Below are 22,300 nucleotides of genomic sequence, written 5' to 3'. Positions count from 1 at the left end.
GCGCACACGCACACACACACACACACACACACACACACACACACACACACACACACACACACACACACACACACACACACACCATACAGTTATGGCAGGGAACTGGACTGAACAGGACAGACAGAGACAAAACACACACACACACTCACGATCACCCACCCACACACACACACACGTACACCCACAGACATTTACATACTTCCATGTACCTGGTATCTGTGTGTATCCTGGTGCAGCGGCTGTGGTAATGAAGGCTCCTCTGGTTAGGGCTGCCGCTCTACCTCTCCCCCTGGCCACCTGGGCTGCTACTGCTGAGGCTGCCACCACTGCAGCTAGGGAACCTTTCGTCTACAGGGACACAAAGACAGCACTGTAAACAACCAGTATTGATGACTGATCAGACTACCCTGTAAACAGGCTGTACTGATAGTTGGAAATAATCTCTATTAGAGACTGTATCAGGTTGAGAAGGTAAGAGAGGAAGTATTGATAACTGATGAGATTCTTCAGGTAGCCTAGCGGTTAAGAGCCTTGGGCCATTAACCGAAAGGTCGCTGGTTCGAATCCCTGAACCGACTAGGTGAAAAATATGTCGATGTGCCCTTGAGCAAGGCACTTAACCCTAATTGCTCCTGTAAGTCACTCTGTATAAGAGTGGCTGCTAAATTACGTAAATGTAAATGTAAACAAGCAGTATTGATAACTGATCAGACTTTCCTCTAAAGATAAATGATTGATCAGATTGTCCTGTAAATAAGCAGTATTGATTACTGATCGGACTTTCCTCTAAAGATAAATTATTGATCAGATTCTTCTGTAAACAAGCAGTATTGATAAGTGATCAGACTTGTTCCTCTAAAGCAGGGGTCTCCAACCCTGTTTCTGGAGAGCTACCGTCCTGTAGGTTTTCACTCCAACCCCAGTTGTAACTAACCTGATTCAGCTTATCAACCAGCAATTATTAGAATCAGGTGCGCTAGATTGGGGTTGGAGCGAAAACCTCCAGGACTCTCCAGGAACAGGGTTAGAGAGCCCTGCTCTAAAGGACTGATGATGCTAACTGACCCCTCAGACTCTTGTAAACACAAGGTGTTGATAGCTGATCAGAGAGACAGTATTGCTAACGTACAGCGTGTTGAGGGATGATCTTCTTCTTCTTGATGGCGGTGGCGTTGGGACCAGAGAAGAGTTTCTCCAGAGCAGCCAACGCAGCAGATGCCTTCGCTACCTTCTTATTAGGCCCCGCCCCCCGGAACTTCTGACCATCCACCTCCACCTGGAGAGAGAGAGGGAGACACACACACACACACACACAAACACACACAAGTAGGTTCAAGTAAGCATGCGTTGGGTGAAGAAGAGTTGATCAAATGTGTCTGTTGAGTTTGCATCAATAAGGATATCATGTATGTCTGGTGGTATAGTATAGATATATCCTGTATTTCTGGTGGTATAGTATAGAGATATCCTGTATGTCTGGTGGTATAGTATAGAGATATCCTGTATGTCTGGTGGTATAGTATAGAGATATCCTGTATGTCTGGTGGTATAGTATAGAGATATCCTGTATGTCTGGTGGTATAGTATAGATATACCCTGTATGTCTGGTGGTATAGTATAGAGATATCCTGTATGTCTGGTGGTATAGTATAGAGATATCCTGTGTGTCTGGTGGTATAGTATAGAGATATCCTGTATGTCTGGTGGTATAGTATAGAGATATCATGTATGTCTGGTGGTATAGTATAGAGATCTCCTGTATGTCTGGTGGTATAGTATAGATATATCCTGTATGTCTGGTGGTATAGTATAGAGATATCCTGTATGTCTGGTGGTATAGTATTGATATATCCTGTATGTCTGGTGGTATAGTATAGAGATATCCTGTATGTCTGGTGGTATAGTATAGAGATATCATGTATGTCTGGTGGTATAGTATAGAGATCTCCTGTATGTCTGGTGGTATAGTATAGATATATCCTGTATGTCTGGTGGTATAGTATAGAGATATCCTGTATGTCTGGTGGTATAATATAGAGATATCATGTATGTCTGGTGGTATAGTATAGAGATATCATGTATGTCTGGTGGTATAGTATAGAGATATCCTGTATGTCTGGTGGTATAGTATAGAGATATCCTGTGTGTCTGGTGGTATAGTATAGAGATATCCTGTATGTCTGGTGGTATAGTATTGTTACTGGTGCTGACTAATGACACCAGCCAGAGGAAGGATCTATAGCTCCAACACCCGTATCCATCAGACAGGAAACACACTACATGTCAGGTGTGACAGACTTGACCTCTGCACATTGATGTGAATCTATCGCGTGACAGAAAACATCCCAGCTGAGCCAGCGGCACTGAAGGAATGAATGAGACAACACAGCCAGCGGCCCTGGAGGGATGAATGGGACAACACAGCCAGTGGCCCTGGAGGGATGAATTGGACAACACAGCCAGCGGCCCTGGAGGGATGAATGGGACAACACAGCCAGCGGCCCTGGAGGGATGAATGGGACAACACAGCCAGCGGCCCTGGAGGGATGAATGGGACAACACAGCCAGCGGCCCTGGAGGGATGAATGGGACAACACAGCCAGCGGCCCTGGAGGGATGAATGGGACAACACAGCCAGCGGCCCTGTAGGGATGAATGGGACAACACAGCCAGCGGCCCTGGAGGGATGAATGGGACAACACAGCCAGCGGCCCTGGAGGGATGAATGGGACAACACAGCCAGCGGCCCTGGAGGGATGAATGGGACAACACAGCCAGCGGCCCTGGAGGGATGAATGGGACAACACAGCCAGCGGCCCTGGAGGAATGAATGACTGGATGGGACAACACTACACTGCTCTGGGAAAGACTGATTTAGTATCTGATGAGCTAGCCAGCCAGTGTGCACCAACCTTGGTCCATTGAGTTGCATCAAAGTTCTTTGAGAGTCAGTCTGTGTGTGTCTAATATAGTGTTCCAGTGGAGGTGTATTCCTCACCTCCATGACGAAGCGTTTGTCATGGCTGCCCCCGCTCTCTGATATGAGGTCGTACTTCAGACCTCTGCGTTTCTCATTGAGCTCCATGACGGGGTTCTTACCACTGGCCGTCAGAATAGGACCCTGAGTTCGGACCTGCGGGACCACAAGTACAGAATAAAAATCTGATTACAGATAACATATCAGATAACACCAGAGAATCTACACTATATATACCAAGGTATGTGGACACCCCTTCAAATTAGTGGATTTGGCTATTTCAGCCACACCCGTTGCTGACAGGTGTATAAAATCGAGCACACAACCATGCAATCTCCATAGACAAACAATGGCAGTAGAATGGCTTACTAAAGAGCTCAGTGACTTTCAACGTGGCACCGTCATAGGATGCCACCTTTCCAACAGGTCAGTTCGTCATATTTCTGCCCTGCTAGAGCTTCCCTGGTCAACTGTAAGTGCTGTTATTATGAAGTGGAAACGTCTAGAACCAACAACAGCTGCGAAGTGGTAGGCCACACAAGCTCACAGAACGGGACCGCCGAGTGCTGAAGCGAGTACCGCGGAAAAATCATCTGTCCTCGGTTGCAATACTCACTACCGAGTTCCAAAATGTCTCTGGAAGCAACGTCAGTACAAGAACAGTTCTTCGGGAGCTTCATGAAATGGGTTTCAATGGCCGAGCAGCTTCACACAAGCCTAAGATCACCACGCGCAATGCCAAGTGTCTGCTGGAGTGGTGTAAAGCTCGCCACCATTGGACTCTGGAGCAGTGGAAACGCATTCTCTGGAGTGATGAATCACGCTTCACCATCTGGCAGTCTAACGGACGAATCTGGGTTTGGCGGATGCCAGGAGAATGCTACCTGCCCCAATGCATAGTGCCAACTGTAAAGTTTGGTGGAGGAGGAATAATAGTCTGGGGCTGTTTTTCATGGTTTGGGCTAGGCCCATTAGTTCAAGTGAAGGGAAATCTTAACACTACAGCATACAATGACATTCTAGACGTTTCTGTGCTTCCAACTTTATGGCAACAGTTTGGGGAAGGCCCTTTCCTGTTTCAGCATGACAATGCCCCCGTGCACAAAGCGAGGTCCATACAGAAATGATTTGACGAGATCGGTGTGGAAAAACTTCACTGGCCTGCATAGAGCCCTGACCTCAACCCCATCGAACACCTCTGTTCTTGTGGCGGAATGGAAGCAAGTCCCCACAGCAATGTTCTAACATCTAGTGGAAACCCTTCCCAGAAGAGTGTAGGCTGTTATAGCAGCAAAGGGGGGACCAACTCCATATTAATGCCCATGATTTTGGAATGAGATGTTCCACGAGCAGGTGTCCACATACTTTTGGTCATGTAGTGTATATTGCTTCTGGTGGCCATGCGTGTGCATGTGTGTGTGCGTGTTACGAGACAGGGACATTTTCATTGTTCATTTATTATGGATGCCCAGATACATATTATGCTAAAAAAAGACCACTCTGTCTCCCATTCCATGTACCAGAATGCTGCTGTTGGCGAGGACATTCTCACCTTTACTGTTAAGGCGAGGCTGCAAGTTCTAGCAACAAAATATAACGTAGCACTCTGGTACCCTGCAAACCATGACCCATTTTGTATTCTACATGAGTCAAATGTAATGGAGTCCATTGCCCACGTTGTGAATGGCTGCTGTTCATACAAGGATGCCGAGAAGCTGCTTAAATACCAGCCCCTCGTGACACGCTTGGACAGCCTCGGGTGTAGGTGCAAACTGGTGGCACTGATATTTGGCAGTCTCAGCCAGGTACACAGGCTTGCAGTTCGTGGCCTCCAGATTGCGGGCCTGACAAAAACTAGAGCAAAGCAATTGGCTAGGTACTGCTCTGTTTCAGCTATCGTGGGCAGCCTAGCTGTTTGGAGAAGGAGGTGCTTTCTGTACCCTTGAGTGCCATGCAAACAGGGACCTTTGAAATGTTTGGATCCTTTTTTTGTACATTTGATTGGTGGATTCAAATAAAGTATTTAAAAGCGTGTGTGTGTGTCTGTGTGTGTACTGTACCTCCAGTGTATTTGAGCTGTCTGAGTGCGTTGTGTTATTGCTGTGTGTGGACGATTCACTCTTCCCCTCTCCGTCCGACTTCTCGTCTGCACTGCAGTCCAGGTCCGTATCAAACCCAGTGGGGTAACCCATCGCCTGAAGGACCTAGAGAGAGGAGAGGGAGAGAGGAGAGGGAGATAGGCAGAAGAGAGATAGAGAGGAGGAAGAGGAGGATTAGAAGAGAAAGAGGAGAGGAGGAAGAGGAGGATTAGAAGAGAAAGAGGAGAGGAGGAAGAGGAGGATTAGAAGAGAAAGAGGAGAGGAGGAAGAGGGGAGGAAGAAGAGGAGGAAAGAGGAAGAGGAGACCATTTCTGATTTCTTCCTCCAAAACTATCCCAATGTTCATTCACTTCTTAACAATACTACTGTCGGTCCTGAGTTCCAGTTCTGAGTGACTGAGTTTCATCTCCAACACACTTTTTCTGTTTCCTGTATTACTATAATACCAGGCTAATTCACCAGCAGCAGCACAGTACCTTTGGGGCTGCTGTAGTCAGTGGACCGGTACCTTTCTCTGTGTGGACGGAACAGGAGCACCCTTTGTGTCTGACCCAAATTGGGTCGCTCGCACGTACACATGCACACACACCCACACGCTCGCAGGTACACATGCATACACACACACGCGCTCGCACGTACACATGCATACACACACACGCTCGCAGGTACACATGCATACACACCCACACGCTCGCAGGTACACATGCATACACACCCACACGCTCGCAGGTACACATGCATACACACACACGCGCTCGCACGTACACATGCATACACACCCACACGCTCGCAGGTACACATGCATACACACACACACACGCGCTCGCACGTACACATGCATACACACACACGCTCGCACGTACACATGCATACACACACACACGCTCGCACGTACACATGCACACACACCCACACGCTCGCACGTACACATGCATACACACACACACGCTCGCACATACACATGCACACACACACGCTCGCAAGTACACATGCACACACACACGCGCGCTCGCACGTACACATGCATACACACACACATGCATACACACACACACATGCATACACACACACACGCAGGGCCATAACCAAGGTCTGAGTTTTAGTGAAGTCGATCTAAAACACATCGCCTATTAGCTATACAATTAATCTATACATTAACTCAGAGGGATCTGTTAGCAGAAAAAATATTTTATTAACAAAAGGTAAACAGGGGCTCCCGAGTGGCGCAGCGGTCTAAGGCACAGCATCGCAGTGCTAGAGGCGTTACTACAGACCCGGGAGTCCCATAGGACGGCGCCCAGCGTCGTCCAGGTTAAGGAGGGTTTGGCCGGGGGGGCTTTCCTTGGCTCATTGCGCTCTGGCGACTCCTGCAGGCTGACCCCGGTCGCCAGTTGAACTGTGTTTCCTCCGACACATTGGTGCGGCTAGCTTCTGGTTTAAACTGGCAGGTGTTAAGGAGCGCGGTTAGGCGGGTCATGTTTCGGAGAACGCATTACTCCACCTTCGCCTCTCCTGAGCCCGTTGGGGAGATGCAGCGATGAGACAAGATCGAAATTGGGGAGAAAAAGGGGGGTAAAAAAAATTATACAAAAAAAAGGTACATAAATAAGTTTGCTTTATATAACTTTTTTGTTGTTGCAGTTTTACAGCTAATTTCTTGCAATTCTACACATTCTGCAATGACTTATGCCTTGTTAATATGATATTTGAGTGAGAAATCAATGGGGGGCCCCCTTGAGGTGCCCTGCGTGCCAGGTCGGTAATTCGGACATGATTACTACAAGTTTAGATAGCTGGCTAGACTAACTACACTAATTTACCAATGAAACGAAGTAGTACTGACATGGGCTAATATCCATTAGTCATTTAGCAGACGCTCTTATCCAGAGCGACTTACAGGAGCAATTAGGGTTAAGTGCCTTGCTCAAGGACACAGCGACAGAGCCTTGTCGGCTCGGGGATTCGAACCAGCAACCTTTCAGTTACTGACCCAACGCTCTAACCGCTAGGCTACCTACCATTTAACTGAGTGACATATTACAAGAGGAAAACTGCTGACGCACAACCAAGTTTCAAAACATTCTAACTCTCAACAGATTTTCGAAAACATTACAGATGTCCGGACCTCGGTGTCCTCATATGCAGCTACGGCCCTGCACATGCGTCCCCGGGGCACCAGATCAAAGCCGCGGAGAAGCAGAGAGCAGCAGAGTAGCATCGGGACCTTTTATGGCAATCGTTGGAGGATAGAGGATTATCCCAGCTCTATGCTTGGGAGAGTCTCTTTGTTCACAACGACTTTGGGATTACACGGATTTGGCCGCCTTACGCCACAGTAGCCAGGAGGGGGGCGGGGGCGAGGGTAGAGTCATCCGTGTGTGACCACAGCTGGAGCCCAACAACACAACACTGACTGACTAGTTGGCTGCATGACCGACGCTTGCACTCCTCTCTGCTCTCCTCTCCTCTGCTCTCTCCTCTCTGCTCTCCTCTCCTCTGCTCTCTCCTCTCCTCTCCTCTGCTCTCTCCTCTCCTCTGCTCTCCTCTGCTCTCCTCCCACACACAGCAGCTGTCTGAATCACTTACCTCTCTCCTCACACAACACAACAGATGTGTCTGAATAACTCTGACTCCTGTCACACAACACAACATTTGTCTGAATAACTCTGACTCCTATCACACAACACAACGTATCTGTCTGAATAACTCTGACTCATGTCACACAACACAACAGATGTGTCTCTGGTTTACTAACTTACTTTTTACTTTTGACTGTCGAGACTCTGACCCTGTGTACAAACACTAATGCCCCCATGCTGCTACTGTAGGACTACTAGTGCCATCTAGTACTTCTATCACACCGACCTGGCTCAGATGTTTCAGTTTCACAGTCCTTTCTACCACCGCTCCATCAACTACGGTGAATGTGTAAGCAGGCCAGCGTAGTACATTCGTGGTTAAAAGTTTTGAGAATGACACAAATACTAATTTTCACAAAGTCTGCTGCCTCAATTTTGATGATGGCAATTTGCATATACTCCAGAATGGCATGAAGAGTGATCAGATTAATTGCAATTGCCATGAAAATGAACTTAATCCCCAAAAAACATTTCCACTGCATTTCAGCCCTGCCACAAAAGGACCAGCTACCATCATGTCAGTGATTCTCTCGGTAACAGTGTTGACGAGGACAAGGCTGGAGATCACTGTCATGCTGATTGATTTAGGATAACAGACTGGAAGCTTTAAAAGGAGGGTGGTGCTTGAAATCATTGTTCTTCCTCTGTTAACCATGGTTACCTGCAAGGAAACACGTGCCGTCATCATTGCTTTGCACAAAAAGGGCATCACAGGCAAGGATATTGCTGCTAGTAAGATTGCACCTAAATCAACAATTTATCGGATCATCAAGAACTTCAAGAAGAGAGGTTCAATTGTTGTGAAGAAGGCGTCAGGGCGCCCAAGAAAGTCCAGCAAGCGCCAGGGCCGTCTCCTAAAGTTGATTCAGCTGCGGGATCGAGGCACCACCAGTGCAGAGCTTGCTCAGGAATGGCAGCAGGCAGGTGTGAGTGCATCTGCACGCACAGTGAGGCAAAGACTTTTGGAGGATGGCCTGGTGTCAAGAAGGGCAGCAAAGAAGCCACTTATCTCCAGGAAAAACATCAGGGACAGACTGATATTCTGCAAAAGGTACAGGGATTGGACTGCTGAGGACAGGGGTAAAGTCATTTTCTCCGATGAATTCCCTTTCCGATTGTTTGGGGCATCCGTAAAAAAGCTTGTCCGGAGATGACAAGGTGAGCGCTACCATCAGTCCTGTGTCATGCCAACAGTAAAGCATCCTGAGACCATTCATGTGTGGGGTTGCTTCTCAGCCAAGGGAGTGGGCTCACTCACAATTTTGCCTAAGAACACAGCCATGAATAAAGAATGGTACCAACACATCCTCTGAGAGCAACTTCTCCCAACCATCCAAGAACAGTTTGGTGACAACCAATGCCTTTTCCAGCATGATGGAGCACCTTGCCATAAGGCAAAAGTGATAACTAAGTGGCTCGGGGAACAAAACATCGACATTTTGGGTCCATGGCCAGGAAACTCACCAGGCCTTAATCCCATTGAGAACTTGTGGTCGATCCTCAAGAGGCAGGTGGACAAACAAAAACCCACAAATTCTGACAGACTCCAAGCATTGATTATGCAAGAATGGGCTGCCATCAGTCAGGATGTGGCCCAGAAGTTAATTGACAGCATGCCAGGGCGGATTGCAGAGGTCTTGAAAAAGAAGGGTCAACACTGCAAATATTGACTCTTTGCATAAACTTAATGTAATTGTCAATAAAAGCCTTTGACACTTATGGAATGCTTGTAATTATACTTCAGTATACCATAGTAACATCTGACAAAGATATCTCATAACACTGAAGCAGCGAACTTTGTGAAGACCAATACTTGTGTCATTCTCAAAACTTTTGACCACGACTGTACAGCTTGACTCAGCTCAGTAGTTTGAAAAGCCTGCAACACTCTCACACTGTACACTACATTGTAGAACACACTCCCAAATCAAATCAAATTGTACTTGTCACATGCTTGGTAAACAACAGGTGTAGACTAACAGTGAAATACTTCCCAAAAATACAGAGAGAATAGAACAAATAATAACATGAGGAATAAATACACAATGAGTAATGATAACTTGGCTTTATACACGGGTTACCAGTACCGAGTCAATGTGCAGGGGTACGAGGTAATTGAGGTAGATATGTACATATAGGTAGGGGTAAAGTGACTAGGCAACAGGATAGATAATAAATAGTAGCAGCAGTGTATGTGATGAGTCAAAAGAGTTAGTGAAAAACGGCCAATGCAGATAGTCCAGGTAGCTATTTGGTGAACTATTTAGCAGTCTTATAGCTTGGGGTAGAAGCTGTTCAGGGTCCTGTTGGTTCCAGACTTGGTGCATTGGTACCGCTTGCCATGCGGTAGCAGAGAAAACAGTATGACTTGGGTGGCTGGAGTCTCAGAATTTGTAGGGCCTTCCTCTGACACTGCCTGGTTTAGAGGTCCTGGATGGCAGGGAGCTCAGCCCCAGTGATGTACTGGGCCATACACACCATCCTCTGTAGCGCCTTGTGGTCAGATGCCAAGCAGTTGCCATACCAAGCGGTGATGCAGTCAGTCAAGATGCTCTCAGTGGTGCAGCTGTAGAACCTTTTGAGGATCTGAGGGCCCATCCCAAATCTTTTCAGCCTCCTGAGGGGGAAGAGGCGTTGTCGTGCCCTCTTCACGACTGTGTTGGTGTGTGTGGACAATGTAGATTCTGTAGTGATGTGGATACCGAGGAACTTGAAGCTCTCAACCCGCTCCACTACAGCCCCGTCAATGTGGATGGGGGCATGCTCGGCCCTCTGTTTCCTGTAGTCCAGGATCAGCTCCTATGTCTTGCTGACGTTGAGGGAGAGGTTCCTGGGATATGTATGTACGTCCGGTCACTGTGAGGATGACGTCGTCGATGCACTTATAAATGAAGCCGGTGACTGATGTGGTTAACTCCTCAATGCCATCGGTTAAATCCTACAACATATTTCAGTCTGTGCTAGCGAAACAGTACTGTAGCTTAGCATCCGCTTCATCGGACCACTGGTACTTCCAGTTTGAGTTTTTGCTTGTAAGCAGGAATCAGGAGGATATATTTATGGTGAGCGGGCGAAGGAGAGCCTTGTATGCGTTTCTGTGAGTGGAGTAAAGGTGCTCTAGAAGTTTCTAGAGTGGAGAGAAGTTTGTCGCCTCTAGTTGCACAGGTGACATGCTGGTAAAAATGAGGTAAAACGGATTTGCGCACCAGCTGTTGTTAACAAAGAGACACTACCCTCCCCCCCTCATCTTACCCGAGGCTGCCGACCGGTCTTGACGATGCATGGAAAAGCCAGCGAGATGTCTATTATCCATGTCCTTGTTCAGCCACGACGCCGTGAAACATAGAATATTACAGTTCTTCAGGTCCCGTTGGATAATCTCGAATGGAACTCGTCAAGTTAGTTCTCTAGTGACTGTAAGTTCACCAACAGAACAGAGGGTAGAGACGGTTTATTATCTCGCCAACGTATTTTGGTCAGGATGCCTGCTCGTCTGCCTCTTTTGCGCCGTCGGTTCCTCTTTCAGGTCCCGGGGATAAGGGCCTGGTCCGGAGTAAGCAGAATGTCCAGAGCTGCCGACTCGAAGTAGAAACTGTCACCCGAGGTTAGTGATTGCTGTTCTGATCTCCATAAGCGGTTTTCGGTCACAGAAAAAATAAAAAAATAATAATAATGTACAAAAATTTTATGATCAGCGTAAAACCCCCCACAAAATAGCAGAATTGGTCAGGAGGCCGTAAAACGTGGGTACCTGCCCTTTATTTAGGCTCTCCCCCCTCCGACCCACCCTTTTTATTTACCTCCCCTTCCCAACATTTATCCACCCCTTCTCTCAGTGACCTGGCCAATAGGGGTCAAACTCTTTTACCTTCACAGCAACATGCAGCTTGGCGGTCTTCTTTGAGGAGCCTGAGGCTTCGTACACAGTGCTGTCTACGTCTACAGACATGGTGAAGACAGGAGCGTGGACCGGGCCGGACTGGGACAGCAGCTTGTACTGCAGACCTGGACGTATCTGATTCAGACGCATCAGAGCATTCATTGGTTGGTTGGTGTCTATTGCTTTGCTGTCGAGGACTGGAGGGGGGGTGGGGGAGAGAGAGTAAGGGAAAGAGAGAGAGAGAGAGATAGAGAGAGAGAGACAGGGAAAGGGAGAGAGATACAAGAGAGTGTAAACAAAATAACAGTAGTTGTTGTTCAATCAACAAATATATTTTAAATACGTACATGGGGTTATAATAAATAATTTTGACAGAACACTGTGTGAGAAGTTGCCTTGGAGATTTTTATTGTGTTTTTGACTATTACAAAGGGGACCCTTGCTTCCAAAGACCATCATTTCTGCCTAATTCTAACATAGTAGCACTACCCAACCACCAACTACTATCTCAAAACACAAAAACGGTTTTGATAGAATCCTCAGGTAACAGCTTCACATTCTGACTGTGTGTGTGTGGCTCTGTGCACTATTCTATTCCAGATTCATCCTTCAAAAAGCTCAATGCTAAATCTGTTTCTTTCTAACCAATCTCTTTTCCTCTAACTGGGACGACAGGATAAGAGACAGCTGGATGGCTTTGAGAAAATATCGATATCAATAATGATTGATTTCCCAGTGGGTTGTGTTGTATCTGCCTTCAGCAAAAGAAAGGAGGTAAGAACTAGAGATAGAGAGGGGGAAAGGATAGCCTGGTCCCAGATCAGTTTATTATAGCCTGGTCCCAGATCAGTTTATTCTGTATAGCCAACTAGAGAAAATACTGGCCATAATTGCCCAAGAAAAATGTCTGTGGACAATTAAGTTTATATATATTTATATATATATATTTATATTTTAGTCATTTATCAGACGCTCTTATCCAGAGCGACTTACAGTTAGCGAGTGCATACGTTATTTTTTTAGATTTTTCATACTGGCCCCCCGTGGGAATCGAACCCACAACCCTGGCATTGCAAACGCCATGCTCTACCAATTGAGCTACATCCCTGCCGGCCATTCCCTCCCCTACCTATCTTCTCATCTTATATTATCACATGGCCCAGGTCACATGACTGAGCAAGGTCAGGGGTCAGGGGGACAGAGCTGACCTTTCCTCAGGTTCCTCTTCATCTTCTTGATGAGGTCTTTGTCGTCCATGGGCCTGTCCTCGTAAGGCCTCTTTAGCCCGGAGCCCTCCCTGTCTGACCAGGGGTACTTCTGGGGTTTACTAGAGGTCAAAGGGTCCATCTCCAGCACCTTGTAGATCTGACCGAACGCCATCAGTCTCAGAGCGTGCTGGAAGAGAGAGCGAGAGAGAGAGAGAGAGAGAGAGAGAGAGAGAGAGAGCGAGACGGGAGACAGGTGAGGAGAGAAAGAGACGGAAAGACTTAACAACAGACTGAGGAGGAAAAGAGCAGAGAAAAAGGAGGGAGAGAGACAGACAGGAGGACAGACGCAGACAGAAAGAGAGACAGGAGGACAGACGCAGACAGAAAGAGAGACAGGAGGACAGACGCAGACAGAAAGAGAGACAGGAGGACAGACGCAGACAGAAAGAGACAGACAGGTGGACAGACGCAGACAGAAAGAGACAGACAGGTGGACAGACGCAGACAGAAAGAGACAGACAGGTGGACAGACGCAGACAGAAAGAGACAGACAGGTGGACAGACGCAGACAGAAAGAGACAGACAGGAGGACAGACAGAAAGAGACAGACAGGTGGACAGACAGAAAGAGACAGACAGGTGGACAGACAGAAAGAGACAGACAGGTGGACAGACGCAGACAGAAAGAGACAGACAGGTGGACAGACGCAGACAGAAAGAGACAGACAGGAGGACAGACAGAAAGAGACAGACAGGAGGACAGACGCAGACAGAAAGAGACAGACAGGAGGACAGACGCAGACAGAAAGAGACAGACAGGTGGACAGACGCAGACAGAAAGAGACAGACAGGAGGACAGACAGAAAGAGTCAGACAGGAGGACAGACGCAGACAGAAAGAGACAGACAGGAGGACAGACGCAGACAGAAAGAGACAGAAGAGACAACCGGAGTCTAGTCTAGTGGCAAAGCTGCCAACTCCGGACCACACATCTCCCCCCCTGGCAATGGTGGTTCGATCCTTGTCTCGGCCAATCTGTCAAAGCCCCTCAACAGTCTACTGTCTAAAACAGACAGGTGAGGAGGTAAACAGACCGACAGAAACAGAGAGAGGAACAACTCACAAAACAAACAGATCTAATCTCCAACGGTTCATTGATCCCATTTAAATAAAACAAATGGTTTTACTGTTGTTTGTTTTTATGAACACGTACCTCTTCTGCAACAACTGCCATAACACTCGCAAGGCGTCACTGGGTTTACTTAGCAACAGTGGCTCCAGTACTAACTCCATGTAAACAATACAAGCAGATCATTTGAGCAGCACTTTGCTGTGGCTGAGACTAGTGGCATAGAGAAGTCACTGGGTCTTCATGGTTCACTGTATCTATGACTATGTATGGCGGGAAATATATTGTGTATATTGTGATTGGCAGTTTGGCACCTGAGAGAAAAATATAAGGAGAAGCAGCACCGGCTTACCTAAGATAAAATGTATGCCTTTGGGGCTAAACACACACCCACTTTGTAGAGTATCAGCTCCACAGTGAGTTTTCTAATGCAAATATATTAGATATGCAGTCTCTCTCTCTCTCTCTCTCTCTCTCTCTCTCTCTCTCTCTCTCTCTCTCTCTCTCTCTCTCTCTCTCTCTCTCTCTCTCTCTCTCTCTCTCTCTCTCTCTCTCTCTCTCTCTCTCTCTCTCTCTCTCTCTCTCTCTCTCTCTCTCTCTCTCTCTCTCTCTCTCTCTCTCTCTCTCTCTCTCTCTCTCTCTCTCTCTCTCTCTCTCTCTCTCTCTCTCTCTCGATAAGAGCGGCTAGCTGAACAGAGCATCTTTAAGGGCTCTTCCCTGTCTGACAGGAGTCTAATCTCCAGGCTACAGAGGAGATATGAGGAACACTCGCTGCAGACACTACCTACTCTACATGGACGTTATAGGTATTGGCCTCCAGGAGTGACAGACAGGGTTGAAACCTAGGTCTCCTGCATGCCACAAACTGTGTTAGCCCTCTGAGCTAAAGCCTTGGGGCATTAGCACACGGCATCAGATCTCAGGCAAGGTTATTTATCTCGCAAGTTATAAGTGACAAGTTCCACAGGTGTGAGGTGAGGTATTACCTGTGCGTTGTAGGTGATGGCCTCAGCCTCCTCGTCTGTCATGGCCGTCAGGGTGTTGGTCAGCTCCTTCTCACATGGGTCGTGTAACCCTGGTCCTCCTGTGGGTCGGAAGGAGACATATTTTATTCAAAAGTGGCCGCATCGATGTGACATCATAATTTTCTGGTGTTTCATTATAATATCAATACAGTATCATTCCATCCCTTCCTGTGTTTTCATTACAATATCAATACAGTATCAATCCATCCCTTCCTGTGTTTTCAAAACTATATCAATACAGTATCCTTCCATCCCTTCCTGTGTTTTCAAAACTATATCAATACAGTATCATTCCATCCCTTCCTGTGTTTTCATTACAATATCAATACAGTATCATTCCATCCCTTCCTGGGTTTACATTACAATATCAATACAGTATCATTCCATCCCTTCCTGTGTTTTCAAAACGATATCAATACAGTATCATTCCATCCCTTCCTGTGTTTTCAAAACGATATCAATACAGTATCATTCCATCCATTCCTGTGTTTTCAAAACTATATCAATACAGTATCATTCCATCCCTTCCTGTGTTTTCATTACAATATCAATACAGTATCATTCCATCCCTTCCTGGGTTTACATTACAATATCAATACAGTATCATTCCATCCCTTCCTGTGTTTTCAAAACTATATCAATACAGTATCATTCCATCCCTTCCTGTGTTTTCAAAACGATATCAATACAGTATCATTCCATCCCTTCCTGTGTTTTCAAAACTATATCAATACAGTATCATTCCATCCCTTCCTGTGTTTTCATTATAATATCAATACAGTATCATTCCATCCCTTCCTGTGTTTTCAAAACTATATCAATACAGTATCATTCCATCCCTTCCTGTGTTTTCATTACAATATCAATACAGTATCATTCCATCCCTTCCTGTGTTTTCATTATAATATCAATACAGTATCATTCCATCCCTTCCTGTGTTTTCAAAACTATATCAATACTGTATCATTCCATCCCGTCCTGTGTTTTCATTACAATATCAATACAGTATCTTTCCATCCCTTCCTGTGTTTTCATTATAATATCAATACAGTATCATTCCATCCCTTCCTGTGTTTTCAAAACTATATCAATACAGTATCATTCCATCCCTTCCTGTGTTTTCATTACAATATCAATACAGTATCATTCCATCCCTTCCTGTGTTTTCATTACAATATCAATACAGTATCATTCCATCCCTTCCTGTGTTTTCATTATAATATCAATACAGTATCATTCCATCCCTGCCTGTGTTTTCATTATAATATCAATACAGTATCATTCCACCCCTTCCTGTGTTTTCATTATAATATCAATACAGTAACAATCAACATCATACTATCTTTCAATCACTTCTTCACTGCTTTCAAAACATCATCATCGAGCGTGGCACTCTTTCAAAGAGCCATCAGTGAGACAAACAGACCTCCCCCCTCCTTATTCCCTGCTCCCCCAGGTCAACTGAATGAGCCTCTGATTCCTAAAACATTCAATACTAATGAGTTAGTATTGAAATATCAATATCATCAAATATCAACAACCTGATTATTAGAAAGCATTAACAGGATTGTTGTTTTCCCATTTCTGTTCGTAACAGGGAAGAGAGAAAGAGAGAGTAGAGACAGACAGACAGATAGATAGACAGACAGATAGATAGAACGAGAAAGACAAAGAGATAAAGAGGAAGAATGAGAAGATTGAGAGAGAAGGAAGAAAGAAAGAAATAGAGAAACTGGTAGGTACTGTACCTGGGAGCAGGATTCCTGAGGCGAGACACTCCATGACTCTACGGAGGGCCTCCCCTGCACCCAGCGGCCGGTTACACGTGGCTATGGCCTTCTCACAGATCAGCTCCAGGGGCTGGGGATGAGAGGGAGAGAGATCAAGATTAAGATCAAGTAAGGACAGAGAGATCAGAGTGGCTGTTAGTGACACACAAACCACTTTTGTTCGGAGATATCTTGGGTCAAGATTACCTACAGTGGGGAGAACAAGTATTTGATACACTGCAGGTTTTCCTACTTACAAAGCATGTAGAGGTCTGTAATTTGTATCATAGGTACACTTCAACTGTGAGAGACGGAATCTAAAACAAAAATCCAGAAAATAATATTGTATGATTTTTAAGTAATTAATTTGCATTTTATTGCATGACATAAGTATTTGATCACCTACCAACCAGTAAGAATTCCGGCTCTCACAAACCTGTTAGTTTTTCTTTAAGAAGCCCTCCTGTTCTCCACTCATTACCTGTAATAACTGCACCTGTTTGAACTCGTTACCTGTATAAAAGACACCTGTCCACACACTCAATCAAACAGACTCCAGCCTCTCCACAATGGCCAAGACCAGAGAGCTGTGAAGGACATCAGGGATAGAATTGTAGACCTGCACAAGGCTGGGATGGGCTACAGGACAATAGGCAAGCAGCTTGGTGAGAAGGCAACAACTGTTGGCACAATTATTTGAAAATGGAAGAAGTTCAAGATGACGGTCAATCACCCTCGGTCTGGGGCTCCATGCAAGATCTCACCTCGTGGGGCATTAATGATCATGAGGAAGGTGAGGGATCAGCCCAGAACTACACGGCAGGACCTGGTCAATGACCTGAAGAGAGCTGGGACCACAGTCTCAAAGAAAACCATTAGTAACACACTACGCCGTCATGGATTAAAATCCTGCAGCGCACGCAAGGTCCCCCTGCTCAAGCCAGCGCATGTCCAGGCCCGTCTGAAGTTTGCCAATGACCATCTGGATGATCCAGAGGAGGAATGGGAGAAGGTCATGTGGTCAGATGAGACAAAAATAGAGCTTTTTGGTCTAAACTCCACTCGCCGTGTTTGGAGGAAGAAGAAGGATGAGTACAACCCCAAGAACACCATCCCAACCGTGAAGCATGGAGGTGGGAAACATCATTCTTTGGGGATGCTTTTCTGCAAAGGGGATAGGACGACTGCACCGTATTGAGGGGAGGATGGATGGGGCCATGTATCGCGAGATCTTGGCCAACAACCTCCTTCCCTCAGTAAGAGCATTGAAGATGGGTCGTGGCTGGGTCTTCCAGCATGACAACGACCCGAAACACACAGCCAGGGCAACTAAGGAGTGGCTCCGTAAGAAGCATCTCAAGGTCCTGGAGTGGCCTAGCCAGTCTCCAGACCTGAACCCAATAGAAAATCTTTGGAGGGAGCTGAAAGTCTGTATTGCCCAGCGACAGCCCTGAAACCTGAAGGATCTGGAGAAGGTCTGTATGGAGGAGTGGGCCAAAATCCCTGCTGCAGTGTGTGCAAACCTGGTCAAGACCTACAGGAAACGTATGATCTCTGTAATTGCAAACAAAGGTTTCTCTACCAAATATTAAGTTCTGCTTTTCTGATGTATCAAATACTTATGTCATGCAATAAAATGCAAATTAATTACTTAAAAATCATACAATGTGATTTTCTTGATTCTGTCTCTCACAGTTGAAGTGTACCTATGATAAAAATAACAGACCTCTACATGCTTTGTAAGTAGGAAAACCTGCAAAATCGGCAGTGTATCAAATACTTGTTCTCCCCACTGTATATACTGGAGTTTCTTTCTTTTTCAAATGCAGTTTTTTATTTTCTCCTTGCGACTGGGAATATGCTGGATGTGCAAACTACACCTGTACACTATTTATGAGGGGGTTGACTCATAACCCGCAGTCCCCACGGTTATATCAGCGGGTTGACTCATAACCCGCAGTCCCCACGGTTATATCAGCGGGTTGACTCATAACCCGCAGTCCCCACGGTTGTATCAGCGGGTTGACTCATAACCCGCAGTCCCCACGGTTATATCAGCGGGTTGACTTATAACCCACAGTCCCCGCGGTTATATCAGCGGCTTGACTCAACCCGCAGTCCCCACGGTTATATCCGCGGGGTGGGCAGGTTTAAGTTCATTAAATATGGTGTGGATGAAGGGCGGGCGGGTGGCGGGCAGATTAAAGAGAAAACAATGCCTTAAAAAAACCATTCATGTATCGTTCTTGTGCAATTTATATCTATAGGCTACATTGAGGTTTTTCTTTCATTATTTTAGGCTATTTGGCATTAGTGCGAAAGCCTGAGCTTTAGGGCCTAACTGTACACATGCCAAATAGCCTACACGCCAATTGCCAAATGCTTTTGGGAACGGGCAGAAAAAGTTAACGTCGATACATGGAGGCAAAAAGGACAATGTGGGAGTTTAATTCAATAAGAGAAAAGCTGTGAAATGTTGAGTTGAATATAAACAGAAGGGAGAGCCAGAAAATACATGTTTGGGAAAGATTTGGTGAAGTGGTAAAAGAGGATGATGGCAGTGTCAGCTATGTTATGTGTGATGGTTGTGAGGAGCTATACAAATTCAACAGTCACAAGACAGGGACTTCAAATAGGCCAATGGCAGGTCAAGGGAACTGTAGCCTACTGTTCAGATGGGTTAAATGGAAACTGAAATCTGGACACTGACTGTAGGTCTATAACCTCTCACATTGCCTTAATATTAACTCCTGCAGAATTAAGCATTTCTTGCTGTAAAATGATTCACCAAATGGAGCCAACATTTTGACTCTGGAACAGGAGTGGAGAAATATGATTTATTTATGTCAGCATCTTGAGAGAATATGAATGTGCAGTTAGATACCGTCTGTAGAGGTGCTATCTCTATCAGCATCATAAAAGCTGATAGCAGGCTATTTCAACCACATAAAATACGCATCCAAGCCGAACTGAAATCTTGTCATTTTTTAAATGTTGCACAGAAAACCTTTTCTGCTTTTTTAGAGTACATTTTCTCCCCGGTCCCTAAACGTATTTTCTCCGCGAAAGAAGCAAAGATGACAGAAAACTTTACCAATGTCAACCAGATGGTGAGCAAGGGTTTATTTAGTCTTCTATGGCAACATATATAATGACAGAAGAGAAGCTGCATGTATCTCATTATAGTCAAGTTGACTAACAGATAGCCTACCAGAATGTTGGAAGTTATAAGCAGAAATATCTAAATCAGGCTAAAAAAATCCTGCACCCCCCGTCAGAAAATAGTTCCGCCGTCTCTGACTGTAGCCTACAGGCATTTTCTATATTAGCGGGTTAGGGCCGGGTGTAAGCCTCATATTTTCACTTTATCACATATAGTCGGGCGGTTGCGGATGGGTTATTAGCAATTGCAGGCGGGTGAACAAACAGCTGAACCGTGCACCACTACTGCACCCCTTTCAACTGTGCAGACTGTGACAGACTTGGTACAGACAGACTCACCCATCCTTTGAGTGGTTCCCAGGCTGGTAGTCTATTGCTCATGTCTCTCAGGATCCTGAGGATGATGACACACGACTTCAACCCATTTACTCTGGCCTGAGAGGAGATGGAGAGGAGGTACAGTTGAATACATTTAAACTCAGTTTTTCACAATTCCTGACATTTAATCCTAGTAAAAATTCCCTGTCTTAGGTCAGTTAGGATCACCACTTTATTTTAAGAATGTGAAATGTCAGAATAATAGTAGAGAGAATGATTTAATTCAGCTTTTATTTCTTTCATCACATTCCCAGTGGGTCAGAAGTTTACATATACTCAATTAGTATTTGGTAGCATTGCCTTTAAATTGTTTAACTTGGGTCAAATGTTTCGGGTAGCCTTCCGCAAGCCTCCCACAATAAGTTGACAGAGCTGGTGTAACTGAGTCAGGTTTGTAGGCCTCCTTGCTCGCACACGCCTTTTCAGTTCTGCCCACACATTTTCTATAGGATTGAGGTCAGGGCTTTGTGATGGTCACTCCAATACCTTGACTTTGTTGTCCTTAAACCATTTTGCCACAACTTTGGAAGTATGCTTGGGGTCATTGTCCATTTGGAAGACCCATTTGCGACCAAGCTTTAACTTCCTGACTGATGTCTTGAGATGTTGCTTCAATATATCCACATAATTTTCCTTCCTCATGATGCCATCTATTTTATGAAGTGCACCAGTCCCTCCTGCAGCAAAGCACCCCCACAGCATGATGCTGCCACCCCCGTGCTTCATGGTTGGGATGGTGTTCTTCGGCTTGCAAGTAACCCCCTTTTTCCTCCAAACATAACAATGGTCATTATGGCCAAACAATTTAATTTTTGTTTAATCAGACCAGAAGACATTTCTCCAAAAAGTACGATCTTTGTCCCCATGTGCAGTTGCAAACTGTAGCCTGGCTTTTTTTATGGCGGTTTTGGAGCAGTGGCTTCTTCCTTGCTGAGCGGCCTTTCAGGTTATGTCGATATAGGACTTGTTTTACTGTGGATATAGATACTTTTGTACCTGCTTCCTCCAGCATCTTCACAAGGTCCTTTGCTGTTGTTCTGGGATTGATTTGCACCACAGTACGTTCATCTCTAGGAGACAGAACTCGTCTCCTTCCTGAGCGTTATGACGGCTGCGTGGTCCCATGGTGTTTATACTTGCTTACTAATGTTTGTACAGATGAACGTGGTACCTTCAGGCATTTGGAAATTGCTCCCAAGGATGAACCAGACTTGTGGAGGTCTACAATTTTTTTTCTGAGGTCTTGGCTGATTTCTTTTGATTTTCCCATGATGTCAAGCAAAGAGGCACTGAGTTTGAAGGTAGGCCTTGAAATACATCCACAGGTACACCTCCAATTGACTCAAATTATGTCAATTAGCCTATCAGAAGCTTCTAAAGCTTCTATTCATTTTCTGGAATTTTCCAAGCTGTTTAAAGGCACAGTCAACTTAGTGTATGTAAACTTCTGGCCCACTGGAATTGTGATACAGTGAATTATAAGTGAAATAATCTGTCTGTAAACAATTGTTGGAAAAATTACTTGTGTCATGCAAAAGTAGATGTCCTAACCGACTTGCCAAAACTATAGTTTGTTAACAAGACATTTGTGGAGTGGTTGAAAAATGAGTTTTAATGACTCCAACCTAAGTGTATGTAAACTTCCGACTTCAACTGTAACAATGATATGAGGACTAGAGGAGTAGTACTGTATAATATCTGTAAACGTAATGTTAGTAAATGGAGCTGTATAGCCTGGAACTAAGTTGTGGCGGAATCATTAACTCCAGGAAAAAGTGTTTGTTATTATTATTTATTTTTTTGCTTTGTTTGGTTGAGAGTGGTAGAAAAAAGCATTGACATTTATGACAGTCAGGCAGGTTTCAGAACAGCCAAACGAAACAATTGCTTTTGTAGCCTCTCTCTCTCTCTCTCTCTCTCTCTCTCTCTCTCTCTCTCTCCTCTCTTTCTCTCTCTCTCTCTCTCTCTCTCTCTCTCTCTCTCTCTCTCTCTCTCTCTCTCTCTCTCTCTCTCTCTCTCTCTCTCTCTCTCTCTG

General features: G+C 45.4%; 1 protein-coding gene across 7 annotated transcripts in view; it reads right to left on the bottom strand.

Moving 5' to 3' along the window:
* The window catches only part of LOC121573461 (spermatid perinuclear RNA-binding protein), a 252,881-nt gene that overhangs the window by 82,302 nt on the left and 148,279 nt on the right, over nucleotides 1-22,300 (bottom strand). For all 7 annotated transcript variants that reach the window (XM_041885474.2, XM_041885476.2, XM_041885473.1 and 4 more), the window contains 9 exons: nucleotides 20,227-20,322; nucleotides 16,705-16,816; nucleotides 14,918-15,015; nucleotides 12,804-12,990; nucleotides 11,584-11,792; nucleotides 5,038-5,181; nucleotides 2,999-3,133; nucleotides 1,130-1,276; nucleotides 210-348 (listed from right to left, as the gene is read on the bottom strand). In XM_041885474.2, the coding sequence (XP_041741408.1) occupies nucleotides 210-348; nucleotides 1,130-1,276; nucleotides 2,999-3,133; nucleotides 5,038-5,181; nucleotides 11,584-11,792; nucleotides 12,804-12,990; nucleotides 14,918-15,015; nucleotides 16,705-16,816; nucleotides 20,227-20,322 (1,267 nt within the window). The remainder of the gene's footprint in view (nucleotides 1-209; nucleotides 349-1,129; nucleotides 1,277-2,998; nucleotides 3,134-5,037; nucleotides 5,182-11,583; nucleotides 11,793-12,803; nucleotides 12,991-14,917; nucleotides 15,016-16,704; nucleotides 16,817-20,226; nucleotides 20,323-22,300) is intronic.

This window comes from Coregonus clupeaformis, chromosome 9 (assembly GCF_020615455.1).
Source record: "Coregonus clupeaformis isolate EN_2021a chromosome 9, ASM2061545v1, whole genome shotgun sequence".
In the NCBI taxonomy this organism is placed as follows: Eukaryota; Metazoa; Chordata; class Actinopteri; order Salmoniformes; family Salmonidae; genus Coregonus; species Coregonus clupeaformis.
The sequence above is the reverse complement of the archived record's forward strand: the minus strand, read 5'-3'. Positions and strand labels throughout refer to the sequence as shown.